The following is a 27,656-nucleotide window of genomic DNA, read 5'->3' as shown; positions in this document are numbered from 1 at the left end:
TTTCTTTCCCCTCCACCTTTGGCCTCGCCGTTTCTCATTCAAAATCTTCTTTTAAGTTGGTTTTTTTATTGGGCTTTGTAATCGGCAAGCTTTCGAGTATTTTATGTTTTTTTTCCTGAAATTTTCACGTTTCGAAGTTTTTGAAATTTTTGACCGTTGGGGGAATGGGACGAAGATCGACTTGAAACGAGTTTGGAAAGGTAAATAATCATAGCTCCGTTTTGTTTTTTTTTTCCCCAATTTTTTTAAAGAATTTTCACTCGTTGTTTCAACTCTCAATGTTTTTACTACTGGAAAACTCTTTTGATTTATTTATGTCTCTTTCTTTGTAACTGTTTATATGAGCTCAGAATCAAACTGGTTCTTTTTCTATAAATTTCTTCTTATTTTCTTTTTTTTTTTCCATTGGAAATGTTCAAGCATTTATTTGAACAAAAATGTGTTTCGATTCGTCGAAATAGTTGAACTCGGCTTACTATTGGATGTTTCAGCAACGTCTTTTCTTTTTTTCATTCAATTTCATTTATCCTTTTCTTCTTTGTTCTTGTTCTAGTAGAAATTTGATGTTGTGTTCAACTTTGCAGCTGTAAAATCTGAGAAATTCTTGCTTCCCTTGCGGTACGCTTGGACTGTAAGAAATTTCGGAAGAAAACCGCGAAAAATCAAAATTCGAAGTCTTTCTTCTTTTAATTTTATAATTGTTACTTGAAGTCTGTTTTTACTTGACTACTTGAATTCACAATATCATGTTCTTTGAATTGCGTTCAAAACTTAAATTTCTATTTTATCTTCTTTTTCTGTATATAATTTCAATTTATGGCTATTTCTTTCTTCTTCTTCTTTTTTTAAATTTCTTTATAAATAGTGAACTCTATTTCCTAATTATAAGTCTTTTATTTTCATGTACTTTATGTTCTCAGAAGAACAAAACACTCTAGTTTTTTTAATCAAATGCTTAGTTTAAGTGTTTGAGTGATTAAAATTTTAATTTGGTATGTCTTAAAAACCTGAAAATTTTGTTTATATTTATATACATTTCTCATCGACAAATTTGTTTGTGTTTCATGACAGGTAGGTTATTTTTCTTGAAATTTTTACTTCACTTATTATACCATGAAAATGGAAACAGTTCATGAATTTTTTTTTACTTTAGTTTCTTTAATCAAATGCTTAATTTAGGTGTTTGAGTGATTTAATTTTTAATTTGGTATGTGTCAGAAACATGAAAGTTTTGTTCATATTCTTTTTTTTTTTAATTTTTTTGTTTACATTTCTCATTGACAAATTTGTTTATGGTTCATGAAAGGTCAATTATTTTTTCTTGCACCTTTTACTTTAGTTATCTGAAATTAAAAATATAAATTTGTATGCCATGAAAATAGAAATGGTAGTATTAGCTAGCATAGGTGTCTTTCTTATTGAATTTAACAGTTTGTTATGTGTTATTCAAAACATGATCTTACATATGAATACATATTTGCATGTGCGTACTTTGTTTTGAGTTAGATAAATCTGAGTTTTGTGGGGTTTATGTATATTTGACAGTAGTAGGATGAGAGGAATTATTATGTGCAAGATTTTGTATGATTGTTATATTTCCATACTTCTAATATGAAAATCTTATATATGTTTTCTTCCATAGGGCTTGTTGGAGGTTTGTGCTTGTAGACGTTTGTATTTTGAAGACAACGGGATGTGCAAGCTCTTTTGTGCAATAGAGGAATAAACTTAATCTGGTGCCTTCCTTATTATTGGTCTTTTTGAATCTGGTTGATGGGGATAGTTCAAATGAATAATAATGGTCCTGTGGCCAATGGGTTGGTTGAATTGAATACACATATTCATGATGAGCACAAGAAAATAAGGGGTGGGGTCATAGGTGAGGGGCAGGGCCTCTCAGTGGAAGAAGAGTCATGGATTAATGAGGATGTGGAAGACAGGAATGATGGGAAGACAGAGTTGGTTCAGGTTCAGGGCCATGCGCATGGTGAGCAAGAGAGGTCACAGCAACAGCCTCAAGGTCCTTTGGTTCACTGGGAGAGGTTTTTACCTCTAAGGTCTTTGAAGGTTCTACTGGTGGAAAATGATGACTCAACTCGCCATGTTGTCTGTGCATTGCTGCGAAATTGTGGATTTGAAGGTCAGTAAATTTTTCTTGATACGAAAATTTCTAGTTTTGCAATCTGAAATTAAAATATTGTACATTTGTACACCAAGAAAACTGAAATAGCGGCATAAGCTACCTAAAGACAGGACTATCTTAGAATCTTATTTGCGTTAAAGGTTGTTGACCACACGTAGTGGGAAAAGGCTTAATTTAAAGTGCGGTTATTTGCATAAAGGTGACATATGGTGGACAGGCTACTTTTTTATTGTGAATAACTTTCTCTTTATTAACAGTTTCTATTAGCTTGCGAGCTTTATCTGGTGATATAAATATGGAATGTCGTCTTGGTTTTGCTCTTTTATGTTGAATGGTTTTGGATACAAGTGTCTCTGATGTGCATATATCTAATCTATTATTAGCCTACCTATTATCCAAAATTAATGTGTGGTATGCTCAATATCTTCTTCTTAACTTGAATTTAGGCTTATTGCCCTTCTTTTGTTAATGATTGCTTAACAAAGTAATTTGATGATGTATCTCACATTGATATTTGTGACATTTGTTTTGGTCTTTTGTTTGAAACACTTTTCTGAATCATTCTTGAATTTACCTTGTGTTGAGCTGAAGTAGGGTGGAAGGATATTTGTGGGTGTATTGTGTTTTAAGTGGGGGCATCAATGGTTCTATGTTTCTGCTTCTGTTGTACATGCTTTTTTCGCTTAGCATTACACTGAAAATGGGATAGGTTCTCTGAAAACATTTTGTTCTGAAGGTGCATTCTTTCAAAAGGTTTGAAATCTTTTGCAAGTTTATTAAAAAGGGTCCACTATGATACATTAAGTTCTCTATGGATCCAGACATTTAAGTGCTGTCATTTTAAGGCTTCTTTAACATACATTATGGATGGCTTATTACAGTTAATAAAGTACACTGTCCTTGGACTATTGGAAAACACTAATCTCGAAACAGAATTTTGTCTTAGAGGCTTGTGCCGTGATTTTTTACATTAATATTTGGGTCAAATATCAATTGTTAATGATGGGGTAGCATTGAGTCAATAAAAGCAGTGCGAAACCAATGCAATCCAAGTCTTAATATTTGATATTTTGCTTAGTTTGGAAATCTCTCTCTCTCTCTCTCTCTCTCCTTTTTTTATTGGAAATTGGCATGGCAATATTAACTTTTGGGTATTTACCTTATTGTATCCTTTTCTTCATTTTTTTATTAATTCTTTTATTTTTTGTTTTGATGGTTGTCATTTTATTCCTATTATCATCTCACAGCTTGTGATTATCTTTTTATTCTCATTATCATCTCATAGCTTGTGATTTTTTTTATCCTCTCAGTATCGTTGCACAGGTTGTTATTAATTCTTTGTGATATTGTTTTTATTTACCCAAATAATGTTCTTTATCTTACCGCTAGGTACCATGAATATTCTATAGTTTCTTGGTTGGTAAGACCTGCTGATGTTTTGGAAGAAAGTTTCTGATTTAGTTAAAATGCATGTTTTATGGTGATGATTACTTGCATATACTATTTTACTTCGTGTAGCTATTGGATTGTGGGTTTAAATATTATATTCTTTTGATTTGACAAATTGATGCAGTCATGCAAGAAGTCTTAGAGGAAGAAGTTAGTATAATTTCAATTCTGTAATCATTTGATTTAAGATTTTATGTAATATTTATTTTATATACTTTAGATTTTAGGACTAATTATGCTAGTTCACTTAGGTTAATTACGGTTACATTTGAAATTCCATTTATTCGGGGTAGGGTTTTACAGGTTTCCATTATCCATAATTCTTTTTGTATGAAGAGTCTTGAGGAAGAATATCAATTATTTTAAATTTTGGAATTCTGATCTTGATTTAATTTAGGTTTTAGAATTATTTATGTTATATAGAAGTTAGAGGTTGATTGTGCTATACTTTTTTTTTTTTTTGGTTTTCGTTAACTAAGGTTATTTATTATATTTCCATTTGCTTTGACAGTCCTATGTTTAGGCGAAAGTGGGGCATCACCCCTGTTTAGTAAAATTTTGCTTAGTAGCCTCTTATGATCCAGGAAATTTTATATAAATTTAATAAGTGGATCACACTATTCTTTTAGAGATTTCAATTTTAATTCTAAATCAATAAGATACCTTTTTAAAATAAAACAACTCAAAATTTTATTTTATACTTTCTTCTTTTCTTTCATTTTTTCCTCGTAATGCAGTTTCTAATACAATAAAGGGCTTTATAAGCATCTGAGTTCGATTAAGATGCACTGTAAGTAATGAATTTGATTTTTTTTTTTGTTTATCCTCTGAATATCATGAATTAATGAATTTAGTTGAGGTGATTGAAATTTTTTTCTCTATTCATTTGTTTCACTACACAACAGTCTGGTTTCACCTCTAATTGTTTGGTTGAGATTTTATTGAAGGAAAAAGTCTTATTTTTACATTTTCATCATTGTGACTTTTGGTGTTGGAAGAAATTAAATAAGAACAGTACCAATTTTAGTTATCTCTTAAAAAGATTTGGAAGAGTTTTGGATTTTGGCCTTAAATTTGGAGTAAATAACCAAAAATTCACCCAAATATTATGTTAAAATTTGTGTCTGCCTCCTCTAGGCAATCTGTATTAGATATTACCTAGATCTCATATGAATATCTTGCATAGTATAATAGCAATGTGATTCTTAAATGTCTTTGTAGCTGTGTGCTAGTAGATTGTAATACTCATTGGGAAATTTGACTGCAAGCCTAATCACTTAGAGGGGTATGGTCATAAAATTTCAAACCTGGTAGATGGGCCTAGACCATTAGTGCTAGAAATTAGTCCTGCCAAATTAGTACTAACTGATGGGACTGTTTTTAAGCTAATTAAGTTTTTATTTATATTTCATTTACAGCACTGCCACATCTTCAACTATCTGTCAGTTGCAATTTACTGAAAAGTTGTAATAATAAGAAATTTTATTTGTTAGAATGGGTTGGTTGAGAATTCAACCTACGTTAATGTTGGTTGCATACGAGTGACACTAGTGGCCCTTAAGATTTTTCAAGTTCCAAAGTCATGGAGAATTGAGAAATAGGGGTTGTAGCTTGAGAAGGACTTGGTGAAGAAACATACTAGGTGTTGAAAATAAGGTTTGTAGGCCTGATTTGAATCTGATCTTTGTAATTGGAATTATGTGGCTTTGCATTGCTAGAAGAAAGAGAAAGGGTAAAATAAATAAATAAACAAGTGATAACATAATGAGTTTTAAAAACAAAAATCCTGGCAATTTTGACTTGGCCAAGACTTCAGCTACTGGTATCAATCACATTGTACCTTAACATCTTTGCACGTAATACTAGTTTGAAATACTTTGTCATCTTCACGATCTTCTTCTTCAACAGCATTTTAGATCAGAGAAAGTACAGGTCCAAGTACTAAACAAGGTAGCTTACTTTTTGACATTTCATCATATGACTTCTTCTTTTCAGCTTTTCCCCTCACAAATAAATACTTCATTTTCTTGCTTGATGGAGCCCTTATGTGTATTTCTTAAAAAGCTACCTAGGGTATTAGGAGCCTTGGAAGTAAGGAATTGGTTCTTCAGCCTCGAAATTTGAAATAGAGTTTTGTTACATCTTTGAAGAACTTAATGAATGGGTGGGTTATTTAGCTGCAAAATTACTAAACATTCCAACTAATGTTTATTAATTAAACTTTTGGAAAAAATTTTCTTTCTTGTGGAATTTGCTCCACTGTGGCTAGAAGGTCTGTTGTTGCAAGTCTTCTTCAATTTCTTAAGCAATTTATATTTCTGTGGCCACAATATTCAATTGACAAGTAGGAGACTGCAATCAGTTTTTTGCTTTAATCCTCTTCTCTGCATAACAGTTATGATATCTTTTGGCCATAAGGTTATGGATAAAGAAATTAGAGAACCAAGTGTCTTATTCCTCTCCAACGTATGACTCTGCCTGAATCAAATCACTCTTTGTTATTTTGAAAAATATTTGGTTTATTGGTTGTTTCATCTACTCCGTATCTTCACTTTCCAAAACCCATTTCATCTTATGTAATTCTTGTTGCTTGATTTATCATATCCTTACCATCCTTTGACCTTGGGCTTGTGTCTTTGTTGAAATTCATACACACCAACATGATGAAAGTAACTTTCCAAAATATTTATGTACTTGTCAAATGTTTCTGTTTTAATATCTCCTTAATTAGGTTCATGTAGTTTAGCACCTTCAGTAAGTTCTTTAGGTATGGTAGAGCACCAAGGTTGGATTTGTTTCAAAAGCTAATATCTAAAGTTAAGACAGTGAAAATGCTGGAAAATTATGTGGTGATTTGAGACTAATATTAGATAAAATAGACCAAGATTTTGTAATCTGTTTGAGGGCTTCATAATACTTGTTGAACAAAGCTCATTTAAGGCATGTAAAATTTGATGTCATTTCGGTGTGCATTTGTTAGGATTTGAAACGTTCTTATCTAAGCTTAAAGTGAATATGAAAAGGTTTCAGGGTTAAAATAGTGCTTAAGGTACTAAGATACAAAGAAGGTCTAGTCTTCACAGCTAGATTTCCTTTGGAATGACACCTAAGGTCCACAGGCTTCAAACCTTGGTTAGGGTGACACAATTGCAAAAGAAAGCATAATAAGCTGCCAGAAATTTCATGGACTTCTTATATTAATTGGGAGCCCTTGCAGGCATTGTATATAGACTTTGTGACAATCCTAATCTTACAAGAACTTGTTGTCAGAGGTAGGGAACCATAAAGGTTAATTTTAAAGAATTTCTACACAATAGATAAGTCCCAACAAGAGGATAGAATCAAAACAAAGGGCTTTACTTTTCACAGAATGGAAGTGCTTTATTCTTTATTAAACAAGAGGGGCTTGTAAACTAAAAGTAATAAAATGAAGTTTAAATTTGAAATATGCCGCATGAGCATGAAGATTTTGGTTTCATAACAGAGGCTTATAAACTAAAAGGAATGAAGTGAGGCTTTAGAAAAAATTAAACGATGTCAATCTGTTCACTGGCAAATTTTATTTTGGTTTGGTGCTTGATATATAGCTCATAGATACTTTACCAAGGTCGTTTCTCTATTTTTTTAACTGATGGTCCTGTGCAAAGTGGTATAATGTCTCACTGAGGATTGTGACTGTTCATTGAGTTTGTTGTTAACTATATTGCATTTGTTTTCAACATGAGTAGCTTTCTTGGTTGATATGTATATGATTACTTTAGATAGAAATATGTTGTATATAACATTTCTGCATGTCAAGTTTTCCCTCAACATTTTTTCTGTAACCTATGAGCCTAATATCCATTTTTTTTTTCAATCTTGGCAGTTACTGCTGTGTCAAATGGACTGCAAGCTTGGAAGATCTTGGAAGATCTAACCAATCATATTGATCTTGTTTTAACTGAGGTAGTGATGCCTTGTTTGTCAGGCATTGGCCTTTTATGCAAGATAATGAGCCACAAAACTCGCATGAATATTCCAGTGATTAGTGAGTATATTTCTTTCATTTATTTTCCCCTTTTTATAATAATGCAATTTTATACCTATTTTCTTAACAAATTTATACTTTTAACTGCTACACCTTGGTGAGTTTTGTGTGCAGTGATGTCATCTCATGATTCTATGAGTACAGTCTTTAGGTGTTTGTCCAAGGGTGCAGTTGACTTTTTAGTGAAGCCTATACGAAAGAATGAGCTTAAAAATCTTTGGCAGCATGTTTGGAGGAAATGCCACAGCGTGAGTTGCTATAGTTATCCCACTTTATGTATGAAACTATACGGACCAATTATGGATTCTGAAGTTCAGGTCTGTCCTTATATATGCTTTTTTTTCTGACAATTGTTGAGCTACTGGGACGAAAAACAAGTTGTTCACTTTGCCAAGTTTCCACCATTAAAATTTTAGAATCTTTATATAAAAATTTTTCTTTCACATGCTCATTGTTTTTACCAGTTTCTTGACATAAGACAGCAGAAAAGAGCAAACTTTTCCTCCTCTGTTTTGCATTTACTATTCATCCTTTCATCAGTCTAGCAGTAGTGGAGGCCAAAGTGGTACACAGACCCAAAAATCCTCAAAATCAAAAGGTACTGATTCAGACAACAATACTGGAAGTAATGATGAGGATGACAACGGCAGTGTTGGTTTGAATGTTCAGGATGGAAGTGACAATGGAAGTGGCACTCAGGTGAAGTTATACTTCACTATAGACTCATTTTTATTCTTGTGTCTTTTATCAGTCTGATATAGATTGAAACTATGCTTTTATATTTACTTGGCTGTCCAATATTTGATTGGTTTGTTATTCCTTTATGCTACACATTGCTTGTGGTATTATGTGTTTTCTCTGATCATTATAATAATTAGAAACAAAGCATAAAGACTGGCTCATTCTTCTATTTTAGGCATTGAAATAATTATTAGGAAATTTCAGAATTAATTGTCAAATATAAGAATTGATTTGATTTAACAATAGGTTTTATAACAATTACATAGAGTTTTCTCAGCCTTACATATAAGCTTCTGAAAATATTATTTTCTGTTGAATACACTCCACCTCCTTTGCTTTTATTAGGAATCTACACCCCCGTTACGTAGAGCTCTCAAAACAAAGCAAAGGAAAAGGAAGGTGATACATGTGTTACCACATCTTATTAAGCTGGTTATGTTCACTAATGCACACTCTAAGCAATTGTAAAATCAACCTAGTTTTAAAACGTATTGATGTGGCACTTTCAAATCGGATTCAGTATCTCAACTGTCTTATTTCGCTTCCGCTAAAACAAAATATCATGCTAATGTCCTTAGCGGTTTCATCTGAAGGAATGGATCTTTGGGGTGACCTTGTCAGTATGATTGGGCACAGTGCATAATGGTAGGAAAAACACTTGCATTATTTTTGGACAGATGAAATGTGAATTACTTCAGCATGTATGACATAAGAAGGCAGAGTTATCCCTAAAGCAAATTTCTTTTATATGCTTAAGGCAGATTTCTTTATTGGTAGCTCAAGCAAATATTGTAGTGTCTTGCTCCTTTAATTCTTAGAACCACTGCCAAGTGAAGTTACGATCTGTTTAGTGGCTAATCTTTTGGCGTATCTCCAATCACGTTGATCTCAATGTTGGTACTAGTATGCAACTTATTGAAAGACTATTATTGACGATTGAGCAAGGAATTGAAACACTAAGATAATAGAGTTACTTACAAGCTTATCAGAAAAAATAGAGTTACTTACAAAGAAAAAAACTCTAATTAAAAAAAGCCTTGTCTGTGGAAGTATGAGCTGATGCATTTTCCAACTTAGCTTACTTAAAAGAAAGACAGTTTTTGGCATATATCCCTTGATAGTTGGTTATACGCAAAATAACAATCAAGTCATGTTTGCCTCTCCTTCAATTGATAGAGTGGTAAGACTGGAAGCGTTACTCTTAGGTAGATTAAAACAGCAGGTACTTCCATATTCAAATACAGTGTGATTTTGGAAAGAGCTGCTTTTCTAGGTTTATGTGTTCTCATTGAAAGAGTTTTTCGTTGTAATATGAGAATGTGAAAGCTTAGACTTTTCACAATTAGTCTTTCTTTAATAGAAATTTATTGGCTTTTTTTTTTCCTCAAACAATTAAGGAGGTAGAAGAAGCTTCAACTGAGGGAAGAAAGGTTTTTTTCTCTTTTTTTTTTTATAATAAAAGAAAAGAAAAGAAACGAGGAGTATGCTACATAATTGATCGAAACTTTATAGCCTCCTTCCATGCAACTCTTAGACTCTAAAAGTCTCTCTCTAAAGTCAACTGACAACCATTACTCAAAAATTGGCACCCTCCAATGCGATGCTTACTTGAAACTCAAGCATTTTTTTATTACAACCAACTCTCAGCCTGTTGGAATGATTGAGAGGATTACCAGATGTGTTAGGCTAGCTTTTCAAGTGAATGAATCTACCCACCCCCTATTTGTTTGGTTCTATAACTGATACAGGCTGGTAGCTAATAAACACCAATGATGAGACATTATGATAGGGTATAGTGCATCAGTTGTCCTTGAAATTGATATATATCAACCAAAACTACTATTTAACTTTAATTTAATTGATTGTTTGACCATGACATACATTTTCCAAGAATTATCCATTTTTACATGTTTATAAGATCTTGAACTGCGCATTTCTTCATGCTTTCTCTTATCAATACCAATTTCAACTTTTCATATTGTTTTTGATTTACTTCTTTTGCCTAGGTGAACTGATCTTATAGTGAGCTAATCTTGAGGGTGGAATGTCTAAGTATATTAACACTCCAAATCATTTCTTTCGTGCATTAAACTATTAAATGATCAGTAAAGCTATTAAAATTTTCTAGCATTTTCAATATTTATTTCCGGAGGTGTTAAAACTATTCTTACATCTTTAGGCCACAATACTTTAGTGCCCATAATGCTAGTTACTCCTCCCATGTTGCCATTAGCATCCAAAAGAACTTCAGCTATATAAGCTTTGTAGTAAGTTAAACAAGTTAGGTTGATGTCACTGCACTTCATGACACTTCTTCATCAAATATGGGTTGTTATCGTTTTGAGTTGGTCTTTAGATCAATCTTCTTAACCAGTATGATAACTCTGAAATCTGTAGAAGTTGTCCTAGCCATAATAATTATCGTACCGTTGCACCCACATTGTACCTAGTTTGAATTTTTTGTGCCTTTAGCTAGATGAATTCTTGTGTCTTTGGACGAGCCAAATTTTTTATCCTTGGGCCAAATCTTTTACTCTTCTTCAACCTGTTTCTTGATTGGGCTTGAAATTATAAATTAGCTCAAGTTTGTTGCAATCATCACAACAGTAACCTTTTGCCATATCTTTGGCCCTTCACTAACTGAAGTTTCATTTTTGCATGTTGATCATTTTAAACTATCTTATGCTTGCACAAATTTTCCTTATCCATGTTCATTTCATCAATGGTGAAGCCAAAAAAAGTGGGGAAATTAAAAAATGTATCTAATTATTATTGCAGAATTAAGACTTTGGAAGAAACTTTGGAGGGGATATTTCCAAGAATATCCTGAAAATATGGGTATAATAGGATTTAAGAAACCAAACTCTAATGTAGCTTCTCCCCTGCAAACATAGGATTTTTAGTGGTCATATTTCTGCTTCTCTATTAGTGCTAGCTTTAAAAGCTTTTCTTTTCATTTGTTCCTCCACCTTAAATTTAATTAAAGGCAAATTCTATTATCAATAGTGTCTGCAATGCTGATAATCCAACCTGCACTCTCCAGCCCATGTTCTTGCTTCAGAACTAGTCTAGACAGATATGGATGACATCTTAAACCAAAGGGCAGATTCCCTGTCAATGCTAGTAACTTATATGCTTCAAATTTGCAAGGGGCTGCTAAAATTACACAGATTGGGATGCTGAGAAGACATTAGAACCTTTGGCGTCATGACCAAGCAGAATGAGACCCAGAAGGCTTCATATATTTAATTGCTATTCATATTTTTCTTTCGCCTGGTGGTGGGGAGTGGGAAAGGATGTGCACTATGTAGTCAACCATAATTTGTTGAACTAAAGCTTTGTTAGAGTACAAGCACATTATACTTTAGATATGCATTTTCATGTGCATGCATAGCTAGCTAAATTGTTTCACTCTTTCTTTGAATTTGAACATGTGATTATGGCTCATTCATCAGAATGTGTAGGTGCGTAATAATTGAAGGCAGATGACTTTTTCACTGATGCACTTAAGCACATATTTATGGGCGAAGACCTTTAACCCAGCGGTAATCTGGATGCATGAAATTCTTTCTTTGCAGAGCTCATGGACAAAGAGAGCAGTAGAAGTCGACAGCTCCCAGCCAATATCACCATGGGACCAGTTAGCTGATCCTCCTCATAGCACTTGTGCCCAGGTTATCCATTCTAGACATGAAGTGTTAGGTGACAGCTGGGTTCCAGTAACAGCGACGAGGGAGTATGATGAGCTGGATAATGAACTAGGTATGTGCAAAACTGTTCATAATTGACTTCTGCTATTTGTCCAATTGTTGTTCTTGTCTTTCTCTTTGATTAAATTGTGCTGCATCTCAATGCCAGAAAATGTTGTTATGGGCAAAGACTTGGAGATAGGGGTACCTAAAATTACAGCTTCGCAGCTTGAAGACCCAAGTGAAAAAGTAATGACCAACATAGCTGGTGTTAATAAAGACAAATTATCTGCAATAAACCCTAAGAAAGATGATGAGAAACTAGAGAAAGCGCAATTGGAACTTAACAGTGAGAAATCAGGTGGTGATTTGAGAAATCAAGCTGCTGACCTGATAGGTGTCATCACCAATAATACTGAACCTCATATAGAAAGCGCAGTCTTTGACATCCCAAATGGCCTCCCTAAGGTCTCTGATGCAAAAGAGAAGGTGAACTACGACACGAAGGAAATGCCTTTTCTTGAGCTCAGTTTAAAGAGACTGAGAGATGTAGGAGACACTGGAACAAGTGCCCATGAACGAAATGTATTGAGACATTCAGACCTTTCAGCCTTCTCAAGGTATTTAGAACTGTGGGCCTGTGGCTTTTAATTTTTAAATACCCCAATTTTAAAAATACTAATATTTGTTGTCATGTGCAATGTAAATACAAATTGAATAATTCTTTTTAATATTTATCAATAATAATTTTATACATTTACAAATATTTTTTTAAGGTATGAAATTAGAATTAAGAAAAACAGTTTTAAGTGATTCAATGCCTTTAGAGTTTGTATCTACAAATTGAATAAATCTTATTAATATTTATAATAAAAAATATTTAAAGTAGAAATTTAAAAATAAGATTACACTTTATCCCATATTGCACTTGTGCCTACTTAATTTGAATTTCAATCCTTGTTTGATACTACTGTGTATAATTACAAATACTATTTATATAATGATTAAAAATTAGTTAAAATGGAAAATGACTATTAGAAATACAATGAGTAAAAGTATTCCTTTTCTTCAATTAAAAGGTCTTTCAATATCAGTACTGTTTATATATATATATATATATATTGTAGGTTATAGATAGTAATTTTCATTTTCATGCAGATACAATTCTGGTTCAACTGCCAATCAGGCTCCAACAGGAAATGTTGGTAGTTGTTCTCCACTTGATAATAGCTCGGAGGCAGTTAAAACAGATTCTATGAAGAATTTTCAGTCTACCTCAAATAGCATACCTCCAAAGCAACAGTCCAATGGAAGTAGTAACAATAATGACATGGGTTCCACCACTAATAATGCCTTCAGCAAACCAGCGGTACTCAGTGACAAGCCAGCACCTAAAACTTCAGCTAAATCTTTCCATCCCTCTTCTGCCTTCCAACCAGTGCAGAGTGGCCATGGTTCTGCCCTGCAACCTGTAGCACAAGGTAAGGCTGATGCTGCACTAGGTAACATGATTTTAGTTAAAGCAAGGGGCACAGACCAACAGGGGAAAGTGCAGCATCACCATCATCATTATCACCACCACCACCACCACCATGTCCATAACATGCTCCCAAATCAAAAGTTAGGTAACCATGATGATTTATCTTTGGAAAATATGGCAGCAGCAGCTCCCCAGTGTGGGTCATCCAATCTGTCAAGTTTACCACATGTTGAAGGCAATGCTGCTAACCACAGTTTGACTAGAAGTGCATCAGGAAGTAACCATGGAAGCAATGGACAGAACGGGAGCAGCACTGTGTTAAATACCAGAGGAATGAATCTTGAAAGTGAAAATGGGGTGCCTGGGAAAGGTGGAGCTGGCGGTGGAATTGGATCTGGAGGCAGGAATGTAGTTGATCAAAACCGTTTTGCTCAAAGAGAAGCTGCTTTGAACAAATTCCGCCAGAAAAGGAAAGAAAGATGCTTTGAGAAGAAGGTAACTGTATTCGATTGTGACACTGGCAAATATCTGTTTGTTAAAGTAGGGAGATGCATCTTACTTTCAACTTATATAATATAATTTCCAAAAATTATGACAATTGATGAAACCTTTTAAGCTAACTGTGAAGATGTCATTAATCACCTTGGACTTACGGAAAACTAGATTTCCCTTAACAGTGTTCAGCTTTGCAGGTATCTTATGGGCCCATCCACCAGCATGACAATAGTCATGGTCACCTGAGTTGATTTCCAAGTTCTAATTATTAATTTGTTGTTTCATCACTGGCTTCTCAATTTTGGAATTAAAAATGGTCAAGGACATCTCCCTAACATTAAATTTTTCAGGTTCGATATCAGAGCAGAAAGAAACTGGCTGAGCAGAGACCACGCATTCGAGGACAGTTTGTGCGACAGGTCCATGAAAATAAAAACAGGGACACAAACTGCTAACATACAATGCTTGTCCCTTAGTGTGTGCAAAATTTTGCACATCAGATTAGCACTACTGGGAAGGAAGCATTCAGATTTCGTGGTGCAGGATTGTGCACTTAGGGATACAAAATTACGTACTCTTGATCAAAGACCATATTCATTATGAGGACTCTCAAATCATCTTGAAATTGTACTTTATTAATCTGACCTATATGGCTACTGCCGAAACTATTACTACTACCTTGCAGAAGGTAACAGCCCTTAAAAGGGTAGCCCTCTGCTATAGTACCATCCGTTATGGTAACAGTTTGTTAAAAGACTTGCATGCAAGAAGTGGGTATTTAAAACTGTTCTCTTGTCAGCATCATTTCTTGTGTGTGTGTTTTTTACCTATTTCTTATAGACTCTTTCTCTTCCATTAAGTTGTAACCCAATTTGGTTATGACTTACACAGATTTCAAGAATCCGCGTGAAGGACACTTCTGTTTAGGAAAAAGGTAAGAAAGGTTTCTTTGTGGTTTCCATAAAGCCATGTATTTTCACTTCATTTGAATAATTTGATTGCCTTTTAGTAGAGACACTGACCTAGCTCATGATACATAAAGTAGAAATAACAGGACAAAATAGGAGAGAGTTCTAAGTTCATACCTGGGTAGAATTTATCATTTGGGAACAAGCATTTTTCTTCCTTCTTGTTCCCAAGCTTCTGGATTAAAGTTTCAAGCACCCTCTTTAGCATGACAGCCTCACACTTAGGAGAAAAAAAAAGTTAGTATTCCATCCATCTTCCATGACAAGATATGCTGGTTAGCTTCAATGGCCGATGGTAGAAAGCAGAATTTAGAATGATTTGAGGCTCTGGCCTTGGAAATACATGGGAGCCCCTTTAGTTATGATGTCGGATAAGGTTAATGGAAGAATGGGTGCATTGAACTTTGAGCCTTGTTGTCTAGTTTCTGCTTCCCAACGGCCCCTAAATATGATCCTTTAAATCTCTTCCCCAAAATGATAATGAACCCACAATCTGATTTGTTATAGATAACTTTGTCTAGTAAACTCAAAAAATAATAATCATGGTTATGTCTAATTTAATGGAAGCATAGGACTCTTAAAATTCAAATTGAAATAAAATTTCAAATTTTAACCGTTTCAATATTACATAAAAATGTCAAACTTAAATAAAATCTCAAATTTTAACCGTTGAAATATTTCATAAAATATCAAAATTGTTGTGTTAATAACTCTATCAAACCCCTTATATGGAATTCTCTGTCTATTCATTTATGCTTATCTTTCCCAAAACGGAGGGAGACTGACAACAAAACGTTGCCTTCAAAACCAAACCATATTATTACATGGTTGCTGGGGCTGGGCAAAACCGATCAAACAGGAATGCATCTTACACCCAAGGAGATACTTATAACATTACTGTTTGATAATTTATAACAACAAACATCTATCTGCAAACTAAATAGATGCATACTGCTAGACGACCGGAATTCAGCTTGTCGGAATACTGGTATCTCTGTCTTTAACTTGAGCAATGGCCAATGATATCTGCTCTTCTTTTATTGTCGCTGCGAAAAAGAATTTGATATAATACAACACAGCCTCCATGGTTCTCTCCTTTTCTTTTTCCTCTAGGAACATCAAGCCAAACATGGAAGTAAAGACAACAAACTTTCCGGTCAATTACCGGTTTCATGCCCGTCAACCTTGGCTTCCAGGGTAGAAACATTCAACAACATTTTCCTTGACCTTGAAGTGGAAATTACTTATCTTGTTCCTTGAGCTCCCTTGCCGATAATTCATACCCTTGTTCAAAACCGTCAGCTGCAACATAATAAAACCTTGTCACTTGTGAGACAATGGTAAAAAAAAGAAGAACGTCGTATGATCTAATGCACTCCCTATAAGCTCTTCGGTTGAAGAGATCTCCAATGAATATGCCAAACATCGATGCTTAAAGCAGTAGAAAGCATATTTGGCAGGTCATTCATCCAATGAATAGAAGCATTTGCTGATTTTCAAAACTAAAATGATGTCCTTGGACGCTCATGGCACTGCATTATTTAGATCCTCAATCTGAGTCGTCTTCTCTTAAGGAGACGAAAACCAGATAGAAATACAAACTAGAAGTTTTTATATTGCATTAGAAAGCTACAATATGACCAAATTAAATGGAAAATCTAACCTATAATTATTTACATCTATTGCGCAGCATTAAATTACGACAAAATGTCAATCAGAACATAAAATGACACGAATTATCCCAGAAAAAAAAAATTGATAAAAGAGATAGAAACGACACAACAGCACCTGTCCATGCACATCAGATGCTAAACCGGTAGCCAAAGGCTCTGCCTTAATCAAAATGTCTGCAAGGTACTCCATCTGTAACAAAAATGTAGGCCTATCTGCACTGGAATAAATATCCTCATGATTAAGTGCAATTAACGAACAATCCTGCGACAAGAAATGAGAATGCAATAAGAAGAACAGTGGGTCAACAACATAGAAAAAGTCGATGAAAGTAGAAAAAAATGAGAAAACAACAGGCCTTGTCTTACAAACTCTGTTGTTAAAGTGCGGCAGTAATGCATGAAGTCCAAGACATAATCCGAAGAGCCATTTGCAGCCACCTCCATGAGAGATAAATCATCGATGATAATGGTAACATTTTTACTGCTAACCTCAGGCAATGCTACAATGGTTTTATATATTTTCCCATACAATGCAATAAGTCCACATTCAGGACTTATTCCTTCATCTCCACCTAATTAAACAAGTCGAAAACTCTTTCCATGAGATTAATTCCATACCACACACAAATTATTACTTACCTGAAAAGCCAGAAAACCGAAAAGTTCCAGACATCATATAAAAAAAAGGGATTAATCCCAACAGAGAGAAATACTTAATCTAACACACACAAACTCATAATCATGCATGCAAAGTGTTTTGCAACAACCATTTTACCTGATTTTCTCACCTGGACACTGCAGCATAAGCATGTCAAAGAAAAAGAATCTGTTGTTATCCCTTTGTGTTACTAAGTTGCATCCCTATATCATCAAATCAAAAAAAGAACCAGATACCATTATCACCAGTTCCAACTCTCAAATCGCATCGTATCAGAAAAATTGGACTAGGAACTGATCCCTTGTGTCTAACACAAACCAAATCTCATTCATTCATGACAACACAAATCTTGTTAATTCATTAAAAAGGTAGCAGAAACCTGGGCTTGATACGGGTCACACTATATACCACTTATTTAACTACTCCATCAACATCAACTAGACAGGACCATTCTTAAACAAGGCAAGCAACCAGTAGCAAAAATTAAAGAAATTTTTTGACCTTTTCCTTTCAATATCCAAATTCAGAAAGGGCTAATTTGTTTACACGTAGCAATTCAAACCAAATAATCTCTCCAAACTTTTTCACCTTTTCAATTTAGTAACCGGTTCACAAAGTTCCAATTTTCACACAATGCCAATTCAAACAAAACAAACCCATTACAGTCCCACACAAAAACCAAACATACCCTTAACAAATTACTCATTAACCCTCCGTAATCCATATCCCACCACTGAATCTACCAACAAAAAAGCAAAAAAAAAAAAAATCCCCCCCCCCCCCCCAAAGAGGTGGGCAAGCATTAAGAGAGAAAGAGACTTACTAGTTTTCGAAGGACACGATCGTAGTGAGAGAAAGGCTGAGAGAAAGCGATCAAGATGGAAACATTGGATGAATTTGGAGAAAGAGAGCGTTTAAGGATATGGTGAAGAACAAACGAGCCGCTCGTCTCCACTTGGTCTTCTATAGCCACTATTCGACCCCTTAGAGGCCATGGTTCTATGCTCTGGTCTAGCCCTAGGGCTTCGTCGAGCAGGTTCGAAGATCTCTGGTTCATGACTTTGGGGAAATTTTGTTTCTGAGAGCGAGAAGTTAGGGTTTTTAGGGTTTTTGGATTTTGGAAGGGATAATACAAAATAAGGTGAATAGAAAGGAAACGGCCGGGAAAAGGTTTGGGAATGGGCTGTGGCCTATGGATTGACTATTGGGCCTAGGTTGAGTTTGAATTGGGCTTGGCGGTAAATATATTTTTTTCTTTTTTAATTTTGCAATGCTACAGTTCAAGTGATGAGAAAAGGTAAAATTTAAATTTAAAAAAGAAAAAGAAAATATATGTTCAAGTTTTATTTTAGCCGTCTATATTATTTTTTATTAATTTTTAATCATTTTTTATTTATTCACATAATTTAAAAGATATTATATGTTCGAATTTATCTCGTAAGAACCAAATTTCAACCACTTCAATCAAATTTCACGCTTCACTTTCCCATGAAAAATGTTATTATGTGTTAAGATGGGGAATGAAGGTTGATTGTTCTCATTTTAGATGACAAAATATTATGATATAAATGAGTTTAAATCAAATAGTTTTTCTTTCTTTTTTTTTCTTTTACTACTTAGAAGCAACGAAGCCTAACATTCATGTCCCCTAATGCTTGAATTATTGAACTCTAGATCATCTGCTTGGTTAATTTGCTTCCTAATCAATGGTTTGTTATTTTATATCGAAATTGAAGTTTAATTTCTAGAAATAATATCTAAAAAAAAAATTAAAATTTTTGAAAATTTTTAAATAATTTCTTATTCTTTTATTACTCTCAATCAAGCCATATTCCTTTAATACCCTCAATCGAGTGCTTATTCTTTTATTACGTTGAATGAAATTCTTATATTTTTATTTTAAATCAAATAAATTTTTTATGACTAACTGTTATTAGTCAAAACGTCACTCATTATTTTATATCATGTGATGTTAACGTGATATGTTAATGCATCATAATAAATAATGATGTGATATGATAACATAGCTAGACAGTATTTTCTACCCTATACTATATTATCGTCACATGAAAATAAAATGATAAGTAATATTTTAATTAATAATAATTACTCAACTGTTAGTTACAAAAAAATTCATTTGACTCAAAATAAAATTACAAAAACTTGATTAAACGTAATAAAAAATAAAAATTTATTTAAATAATTTAAATTTTTTTAAAAATATTATATCAGAATTTTAATCATTGAATTATCCCCTTAAAGATTATTGAATAAACCCTTAGGGGAAATATTGCTAAGACTTTTCACATATACTTTCAATTCATGCACTACTATTTAATGATGTTAAAGTTCAAGTGGGCATGGTAAAGGTAATAAATAATGACATAAATTGGTCATAAAAGAAAAGTGCAAAAACTTCAAGTACTTGTCTCTTTTTCTTTCTTTTTTGGTTGATTCCTTCTTACAGACCCCAGCCTTAATTGCTAAAAGTGGAAATTGGTACAAACCCAATTTTTAAAACAATATTGATTGCTTATGCCATCAATCATATTCAAAATATATATACATACACCCTTTCACTTCTAGAATTTTCTAGTTTTGAGATATGAAATCATGTGGGAGGCAATATATATATATATATCAAACTTAAACAAAAAAGGGTATGGAAATGCCTTGATGGAAAAGGGTCATTCTGAAAAAATAAAATAAATAAATATAATCACAAGGATATCATAATGTTGGTTGCTTTGGAAGCTACTCTGATTTTGTGTATTCCTTCACAAGCCAAACCCTACTTTTAGAAATTTTTTTCTTGCACAGCTACATTCATGAATCATGATGCATGTGAGGATTTTGAGCTTGAATCTTACTCTCAAAGCTGAAGGATATGAAAGTAAAATCTCATAAAATTTGATAATACCTTTCGCAAATTCTCCTTTAAATCTCGATAAAATATCTTTTTAATAACTTAACAATCAAATAGTACCGTATTTTGTTTTTTTACGTACATGTTAGATAATTTATTTGGTATATTGAAGAAATTTTATGTAAAGAGTCTTAATTGAATTATCATCGAGATTTTATGTTATTATATAAATATTTTAAATGTATTTTAGGATTCTTACTAATAGAATTGACTCATTCAAGGTGACCATAAAAGTATCCAAACTGAAGTTATAATAAACAAAAATTAACATAATTTAGTTTGGTCAAACAAAATACTAAGCTCATACAAAGAAGGCTGAAACAGTCTTAATTGGAGCAAAAACAGAAAGTGGGTCATTTCACCTGTTGCTTTACCTTATCCTTTTCCCTAATTCCAAAAGCTTGTTTGGTTCATTATTTAATAAGGGTTGCTTTAATTTCTCCCTCCACACAAACTAAATTCACAGTACAAATATATTTAATTTGGTATGTTTTGGGACTAAATTGAACAGGATAGAATTGTTGGAGTTTTGAACCTCAATTCCTTCATTTGTAAATAGTAATTATGACTTGAAAATACAAAATATGACTTGAAGATCAAGAAGAAAGAAAAATATTCAAATTTTTAAATGCATTATATTTGCAAAATTACTTTTTTTTAAATATCATAATACTTGCAAAAATTCCTGAACTATTTAAATTTTTTTAAATAAATTTCAATATGAAATCAAATTTTTATATTTTTTGTTTTAGGGTTAAATAAATTCTTATAATTAACGGTTGATTAATTGTTATCATTTAAAAATGTTATCTATAATTTTATGTCATTTAATGCTGATATGGCATACTATATGTATTATGAATTTCAAATTAACATCAATATAAAACCACTAATAAATTCAAATCTCGAAATTAACATCAATAAAAATTGAATAAAAATTACATGATTATTAAAAGAGATAAACTTATCAATTAAATCAATAATTTGTTTGTTCAATTTCATCCCAAATTTCAATAATAAACTTATTCTAGAAGGGTGAATAAAGCCAATATGCACTTGGTTGTCACACCAACATTCACAAATAAAAAAAAAAAAAGAAAAAAAATGAAAAACAATTAATAGTATGTATGGTAGGAGACCAAAACCCAGGTGTAGATATTGCAAATATAGAGGCGCAGCCATTTGGCACCAGCTGTCATTCCCATTATTATTTTGTCTTTAAGACAATTTATAACAATATATTTATGACCACATTACCCCCAATTTATTTATATTTAATTATTTAATTACTACTAATATTTTACTTATTAATTTTAAAATGTTTGGACCAAATCTTGTAAACCCTAAGTTAACATCACAATGCATGTATGAATTTCAATTTTTTAGAGGATTTCGAAGGGTTATTTTTCTTATAAATATATGATCGTTTTTGTTAAAATTCAAAAATTCAAAATTTATTATTTTTTATTTTAAATACCAATCGTATAAAAATTAATCATGAAATGAATCATTTCATATAATATATTTTTCAAAAATAATACAAATGACATGAGAGTCAAGGGATCGAAAAAGAAAAAAATATTTGAATTTTGCTAGCAAATATTTATTTTAAAATGTTTGACACTATATTTATTAAATAATTTTAATTATTTTTAATATATTAAATAAACATGTATATTTTTTATTAAAAAAATAAAAGATGTACTATTACTTTTAATGGTTTTGTTATTTTTATTGGCAATATTTATCTAGTAATATTATTATGGAAATTATAACTTAATAATTTATTTTTCAATATGATGGTCAGGTAGGTTATATAATAGAAATAGTTCTTAATTTCAATAAATATTAATTTCTGATAAAAATGCGATTCGATTTTAATCTGTTAATTTGATAAATTGGATTTAATTGTAAGATGATTAATTGAACTAAGTGTTCAATTTCTTTCATTTATATTGATTATAATTATTCAATTGTGAAAAAAAAATTTCACATCGGTTAAATTAGAAATATTTTGAAAATTTAAATATAATAAAAGTCTTTTCATTTGTTATTGATTGATTTTGAATTGAATAAACATCATAAAAAAAATTAAACAATAATACTTAAGTTCTCTAATAAATAAAAAATATTAAGATGTATATATGTTACGGGTTCGTTATTGTAATATAACTGATTACTTGTTATTAACGTGTAAGAAATGATGAATTTTCTTTTAGAAAAAGAAAATTTCTTTAAATAGAAATATGATACTTACGCGTCAAATTAAAAAAAATTACGAGTGGTAATGTCAAATATGAATAATTTAAAATCAAAAACACATATTATATGATATATTTATCATATTAATTAAAAAATTTATAAATAATTTTCAAAAGATTTATAAGAATCAATGTAAAATTCTTTTAAAAAAATTATCACAAAACAAATATTATACACTATTCAAAACTTATTTATTTATTTATTTGGAAGAAACCAAATGCAATAATAACAAAATATAATAAGCTGAAAGAAAAAAGATAAAAGATTTAATGAGAAGAAATAAGCCCAAAAAAATTGGAAAAGTTTAAATTTTGTGCAAAACTAACAATTTGCTAAGAAACAAAGGGCACAATAGCAAAAAGATACCAAAAATTGAAAAAAGATATAACTCTTCTTGTGAATTTTAGCCTCTCTCTCTCTCTTTCCTAAGTGTGTGTGTTGGTCTGATTTCCTTCTCTCTCTTTCCTGGCTCTCTCTTTATCTCTGTCTCTCTCTTTCTCTTCTTGTTACAGTCATTAGTCTGAGGTAAGAAAGAGAGAGAAAAGGAAGTAAAAGGAGAAAGAAATAATAAAAAGTTCATATGGGTTGGTTCCCTTGTGGTGGAAAATCAAGCAAAAATGCAAAGAAGAAGCTCCCAAACAATAATAACAGCAGCAGCAACAGAAACTCTGATGATCAGATCCCATCTACTTCAGGTTCTTATAACGAATATGTTCTTACTGTTTCAAAAACCACTTTTTTAATGTACCGAAAGAAAGATTTGATCTTTTTTTTTAATTTTAAATTTTAGTGAATTCCCATTTATTTTGACTGCAAATGGATGAGTGCTAGACCCATTTGCTTAATTTTTTGAATTTTTTAGTTTTCTGGGTTCTCAATGTTTCAGTGTGATCTGATGTAGGATTTGAGGAAGAAAAGTTACTTTTTTTTTTGTTTTTGTTTGATTATTGGTTAAAAATGCTAACTTGGGTTTGTTTAGAAATTATGAGTAAGTCTGAAATTGATGAGAATTTTGGGACGTCGAGTCTATTAAGATTAGAATTTTTATGGGATTTAGTAATTTTAAATTTTATTAATTTTTGGATTAATCATCTATTTATACTGATTTGGAATCTCAGTTGTTAAACGAGTGTGAAATTCAGCTAATTTGTTTGCTAAGAATTTCAAGTATTTCTTTTTAATCTTAGTGTTAATATGGGTAATGAAGAATCATGGATTGGTAGATTTTATTTTCTGATCTTTTTAATTAAATTACTCTCAGTTTCTTTTCTCTGAATACACGCATCAGTAGAAGCTATATGTTTTATGTTTTGTGAATTCTGATGGAGTGTTTTTGTGGTTAATTGATACTATCATTACAATTCAAGAGTTAAAAAGTAATTGTTGATTCTTGATGTTATGTTTAGGTTAAATTGCCTTTGAAAAAGCCTATGGAGTTCTAGCTAGTCCAAAAATCTTATCATTCTGTCAACTTATCATTTGAATGAAGAAATAGAATACTATAAGTAAAAATGGATTCACCTTGTTTTATATGATAAAAGAGTATCAAAGGTTGAATCTTGCTTGTGTGGTTTTCATCTATATATTCAGCTTCTACTGATGTGGTAGTGCTACACGTTTCAAAATCGGTTTTCGATGGTATTAATATAAAAGTTTGGTTTCATGTTATTGCAGAAAAGCTGAAAGTGAATTCAGTACCAGATGGTAAGGAGGAGGCTACCAAGGATGGGAATTCTGATCACATTGCGGCACATACATTTACTTTTCGTGAATTGGCTGCAGCGACAAAGAATTTCAGGGCAGATTGCCTTCTTGGTGAAGGAGGATTTGGCCGAGTGTATAAAGGGCGATTGGAGAGCACTAATCAGGTATGTGTGTTATCAGACTTTAATTTTAATAGGAAATACAAATACATGAGAAAGCATCCTTTTTGTTATTCTCATAATTTGGGTGGTTTAAGTTTACCTTTTTGTTTTTGCTCTTTATTTAGCATTTTTAATTATTATTTTTGTATTCAATATTTTGTTCTGCCATGTATGCTTTAACTCTGTGATATTGGAGGTTGGACTTTGACCTATAATTCTTTAAGATGGTTGAATTTAATTTTGACCAATCTTTGTATTTTTAAATTAAATTTTCTTTGGTTAATAATAGTCAAATTTAAATGTTAGTGGTTTCCCATAAAGTTTCTGCTAGAGTCATGTGCGTTTGAATGCAACAGATCATCATCTTCTTTTCCCCCCTTCTCAAATGTATGTAATATTAATTGGCCAAAAGAAGAATGGTTACCAATTCCCAAATTTAAGTTGTGGCAGATGTTTTTGAAGTTGTAACTGACATTTTGTGTTGTAGTACGGACTGAAAACATTTGTAGAACTTACTTAGTATATACATACCTGTGGATGATGTAACAATTCAATAAGTCTTGTTGAGTTCGATGGTGTTTGTGCTGGGATAAGCTCTCTATTGCATATGCAGCGAACATAGATAAATCTCTTAGAATTATTTTAGAGGTTTTGGTTACTTTTGATGCATTATCAAATACATGCTTGTGAATTAAGAGTCTCTAGGTCCATCTCCAGCTCCTTCCTGTAACTTTCATTTATTAGAATTGGGGTCAACTCTTTTATATTTGTTGCCACCTACATAAAAGTGCTTACCATTTTACCAATGAATTTTGGGGGCAAATATCAGATGCCTTTGTTCTAAGTATTATGTAAGAGGAATTAGAAATGATTTAAGTATAAAAGCAAGTCTTTAGGTGAGCAGTTAATAATCCCTATTTACTCCTTTTGTTTTCTTTCATTCCTGAAGAGTATAACCTTAACCATAAGACAGTGTACTAATCTCCAATGATCTTATACACCTTTAGTTGAGGATAGAAATCCAAATGTTGGTTGTTTTGTTCTGCTTATCTATTCAGAGCTACAAATATGATAATTGGCTTGCAGGATTTCAGATTTCTTCGTGAATATTGTCTCAGAAATCAATCGTCTCTTAACCATACTTAACAAATCTGGTTGACCTGAACCCTGTTTTGCGTAGGTTGTCGCAATCAAGCAGCTTGATCGTAATGGACTGCAAGGGAACAGGGAATTCCTTGTTGAAGTATTGATGTTGAGCCTGCTTCACCACCCTAATCTTGTCAACTTAATTGGATATTGTGCTGATGGAGATCAGCGACTTTTGGTTTATGAATACATGCCGTTAGGATCTTTGGAAGATCATCTACATGGTATGTACTTCAATACTCATCTCTAGACTCATGTCCAAGGTCTTGGTTTTTATCACACCATTGAATGTCATGCATCAAGTTAGCATCTTAATACCAAATTCTTCTATTCTGAGTTTCTGGTGTTAGATATATTAGATTCTATTTGCCTAGTCCATTCTTGGAGTTATTTTTTTCTTATCGTGTCCTACATATCCTTTAACACAGATTATTTTAATAATTTTCTCATGTGCTTTTCTATTCCAGATTTACCTCCCGACAAAAGGCAACTTGATTGGAATACAAGAATGAAAATAGCTGCAGGTGCTGCAAAAGGTTTGGAGTATTTGCATGATAAAGCTAGCCCACCTGTCATATATCGTGATTTAAAATGCTCAAACATTTTGCTTGGCGAAGGCTATCATCCAAAGCTATCTGATTTTGGCTTGGCCAAATTGGGTCCTGTTGGGGATAAGACTCATGTATCCACTAGAGTGATGGGGACCTATGGATACTGTGCACCAGAATATGCAATGACTGGTCAGCTTACATTGAAATCAGATGTTTATAGCTTTGGGGTTGTTCTGCTTGAAATCATTACTGGAAGGAAAGCTATTGACAATTCAAGAGCTGGTGGTGAGCAAAATCTGGTTGCCTGGGTAAGAGAGCTTTGACTTCTCTTGTTTACTGTATTGCTGGCAATTCAAGGACACATTGTGTTGCTGTGGCATGTGTGTAACCTTCTAGATAGATTCATCTGTTATTATCATGGCTTTATATTTTTGCATGAGCATGTTGAAATCCCCTCAAAGCTTGAGGCCAGTAATGGAATCTTGATTTGCTACTAGAAACCCTAATCTGTATGACTCTTTAGTAATTAGATATATGTTGAATAAGTACAGATGTGACAGAAAGATTAGCCTATAGATGTAGCCTTTAAATGGTTAATAGTTGTTGGGAATAAGTCAGTTGTTATGAGAATTATTTGATTTTTGAGTCTTAATGACATCCATTTTAGAGTGGACTGTGTAGGTGGGTTGGCTACAATGAGGAAAATGGATTTTAGGACTGCCAGAACTAGAAAGAAAGATCACAATTCTTGCAAATCTATGTTTTTTTCAATTGTCTAATTCTATAAATGTTTGGTAAATTTGTTTTCATTTTACAGGCTCGACCCTTGTTTAAAGATAGAAGGAAATTTGCACAAATGGCTGACCCATTACTTCAAGGCCAATACCCAGTGAGGGGTTTGTACCAAGCTCTAGCTGTGGCTGCAATGTGTGTTCAGGAACAGCCTAATATGCGGCCACTTATAGCTGATGTAGTCACTGCCCTCACCTATCTTGCTTCTCAAAAGTTTGATCCTGAAACTCAGTCAGTTCAAGGATCTCGTACAGGTTCTTCCACTCCAAGAATGAGAAGGGAATAGTGCAGCTAGGGGAATCAAGCATTACTCATTTGAAAGAATCGAATTCCCTGGCAGCTGATGATTGAGTTAAGGAAACAACAGGTTTATATGTTTGATATTTTCAATTTACTGGCCCAGAGTTAACTGCCAAGCTGCCCTCGTGGGTGGAATTTTGCAAGTCCAGGTGGTCAGTTCGATGTCCATCCACACTGTGTCTGATGTAACAGGAGTTTTCCTTTTCTTTTTTTCTTCAAACCCTTTTGCCCCCCTCCCTTTTTCTCTTCTTTTTGTCCAAAATTCTTTTCCTTATTTGCAATTGAGCTTGGGGCTTTGTATCTAAAAATGTCTTTGATATAGAAAACTGGTGTACCCTTAAAGAGCATTTTACATCTGCTTGTCAATATTCTTTTTGATATTTCTCCATTCTCATTGACATTGCTAGCACCTTGCTATATGTAGTCAATTTTCCTTGTCGCCAGCTTTTGCTTACAGAAAGCTATAGATGAGTCATATGAGTAGCTTCCAT

General features: G+C 32.7%; 3 protein-coding genes across 9 annotated transcripts; 2 read left to right on the top strand and 1 right to left on the bottom strand.

The window, feature by feature from the left end:
* The first annotated feature begins 1 nt into the window (after position 1).
* On the top strand, positions 2-14,828 carry LOC18586308 (two-component response regulator-like PRR37). Of its 6 annotated transcripts, none has more exons than XM_088810589.1 (11): positions 2-200; positions 585-631; positions 1,643-2,140; positions 7,458-7,619; positions 7,734-7,936; positions 8,160-8,318; positions 11,939-12,122; positions 12,219-12,669; positions 13,208-13,530; positions 13,714-14,024; positions 14,375-14,828. In XM_088810589.1, the coding sequence occupies exons 3-11, from the start codon at positions 1,774-1,776 to the stop codon at positions 14,477-14,479; spliced, it is 2,265 nt and encodes a 754-aa protein (XP_088666715.1). In that variant the 5' UTR covers positions 2-200; positions 585-631; positions 1,643-1,773; the 3' UTR covers positions 14,480-14,828. The 6 variants fall into 6 exon arrangements, with proteins under 6 accessions (XP_088666715.1, XP_088666714.1, XP_017984662.2 ...); XM_088810588.1 differs by having other exon boundaries at positions 13,711-14,024; XM_018129173.2 differs by having other exon boundaries at positions 585-618; positions 13,208-14,024.
* Positions 14,829-15,716: 888 nt separating this feature from the next.
* On the bottom strand, positions 15,717-18,464 carry ELP6 (elongator protein 6). Of its 2 annotated transcripts, XM_088810590.1 has the most exons (6): positions 18,147-18,464; positions 17,454-17,526; positions 17,032-17,237; positions 16,781-16,927; positions 16,158-16,294; positions 15,717-16,038 (listed from the first exon to the last, which is right to left on the bottom strand). In XM_088810590.1, the coding sequence occupies exons 1-5, from the start codon at positions 18,378-18,380 to the stop codon at positions 16,172-16,174; spliced, it is 783 nt and encodes a 260-aa protein (XP_088666716.1). In that variant the 5' UTR covers positions 18,381-18,464; the 3' UTR covers positions 15,717-16,038; positions 16,158-16,171. The 2 variants fall into 2 exon arrangements, with proteins under 2 accessions (XP_088666716.1, XP_017984666.2); XM_018129177.2 differs by having other exon boundaries at positions 15,717-16,294; positions 18,147-18,463.
* A 4,461-nt stretch (positions 18,465-22,925) lies between these two features.
* On the top strand, positions 22,926-27,531 carry LOC18586306 (putative serine/threonine-protein kinase PBL7). The gene is made up of 5 exons (XM_007009599.3): positions 22,926-23,206; positions 24,186-24,379; positions 25,557-25,746; positions 25,990-26,381; positions 26,891-27,531. The coding sequence occupies exons 1-5, from the start codon at positions 23,092-23,094 to the stop codon at positions 27,149-27,151; spliced, it is 1,152 nt and encodes a 383-aa protein (XP_007009661.3). The 5' UTR covers positions 22,926-23,091; the 3' UTR covers positions 27,152-27,531.
* Positions 27,532-27,656: the final 125 nt, after the last annotated feature.

This window comes from Theobroma cacao, chromosome 10 (genome assembly GCF_053813885.1).
Source record: "Theobroma cacao isolate CCN51 chromosome 10, ASM5381388v1, whole genome shotgun sequence".
Taxonomy (NCBI): domain Eukaryota; kingdom Viridiplantae; phylum Streptophyta; class Magnoliopsida; order Malvales; family Malvaceae; genus Theobroma; species Theobroma cacao.
This window is presented reverse-complemented; position numbering and strand designations above follow the sequence as displayed.

What these genes read in the sequence shown, in the direction of transcription:
- ELP6 (XM_088810590.1), bottom strand. Translation starts at nt 18,380, where the DNA reads ATGAACCAGAGATCTTCGAACCTGCTCGACGAAGCCCTAGGGCTAGAC. An exon ending in ATCGTGTCCTTCGAAAACTA is followed by an intron (nt 17,527 to 18,146) that starts GTAAGTCTCTTT and finishes TTGATGATATAG; the next exon opens with GGATGCAACTTAGTAACACA. An exon ending in GCACTTTAACAACAGAGTTT is followed by an intron (nt 16,928 to 17,031) that starts GTAAGACAAGGC and finishes TTCTTGTCGCAG; the next exon opens with GATTGTTCGTTAATTGCACT.
- LOC18586308 (XM_018129171.2), top strand. Translation starts at nt 1,774, where the DNA reads ATGGGGATAGTTCAAATGAATAATAATGGTCCTGTGGCCAATGGGTTG. An exon ending in GCGAAATTGTGGATTTGAAG is followed by an intron (nt 2,141 to 7,457) that starts GTCAGTAAATTT and finishes CAATCTTGGCAG; the next exon opens with TTACTGCTGTGTCAAATGGA. An exon ending in GACCTTTCAGCCTTCTCAAG is followed by an intron (nt 12,670 to 13,207) that starts GTATTTAGAACT and finishes ATTTTCATGCAG; the next exon opens with ATACAATTCTGGTTCAACTG.
- LOC18586306 (XM_007009599.3), top strand. Translation starts at nt 23,092, where the DNA reads ATGGGTTGGTTCCCTTGTGGTGGAAAATCAAGCAAAAATGCAAAGAAG. An exon ending in GATTGGAGAGCACTAATCAG is followed by an intron (nt 24,380 to 25,556) that starts GTATGTGTGTTA and finishes TGTTTTGCGTAG; the next exon opens with GTTGTCGCAATCAAGCAGCT. An exon ending in AGCAAAATCTGGTTGCCTGG is followed by an intron (nt 26,382 to 26,890) that starts GTAAGAGAGCTT and finishes TTCATTTTACAG; the next exon opens with GCTCGACCCTTGTTTAAAGA.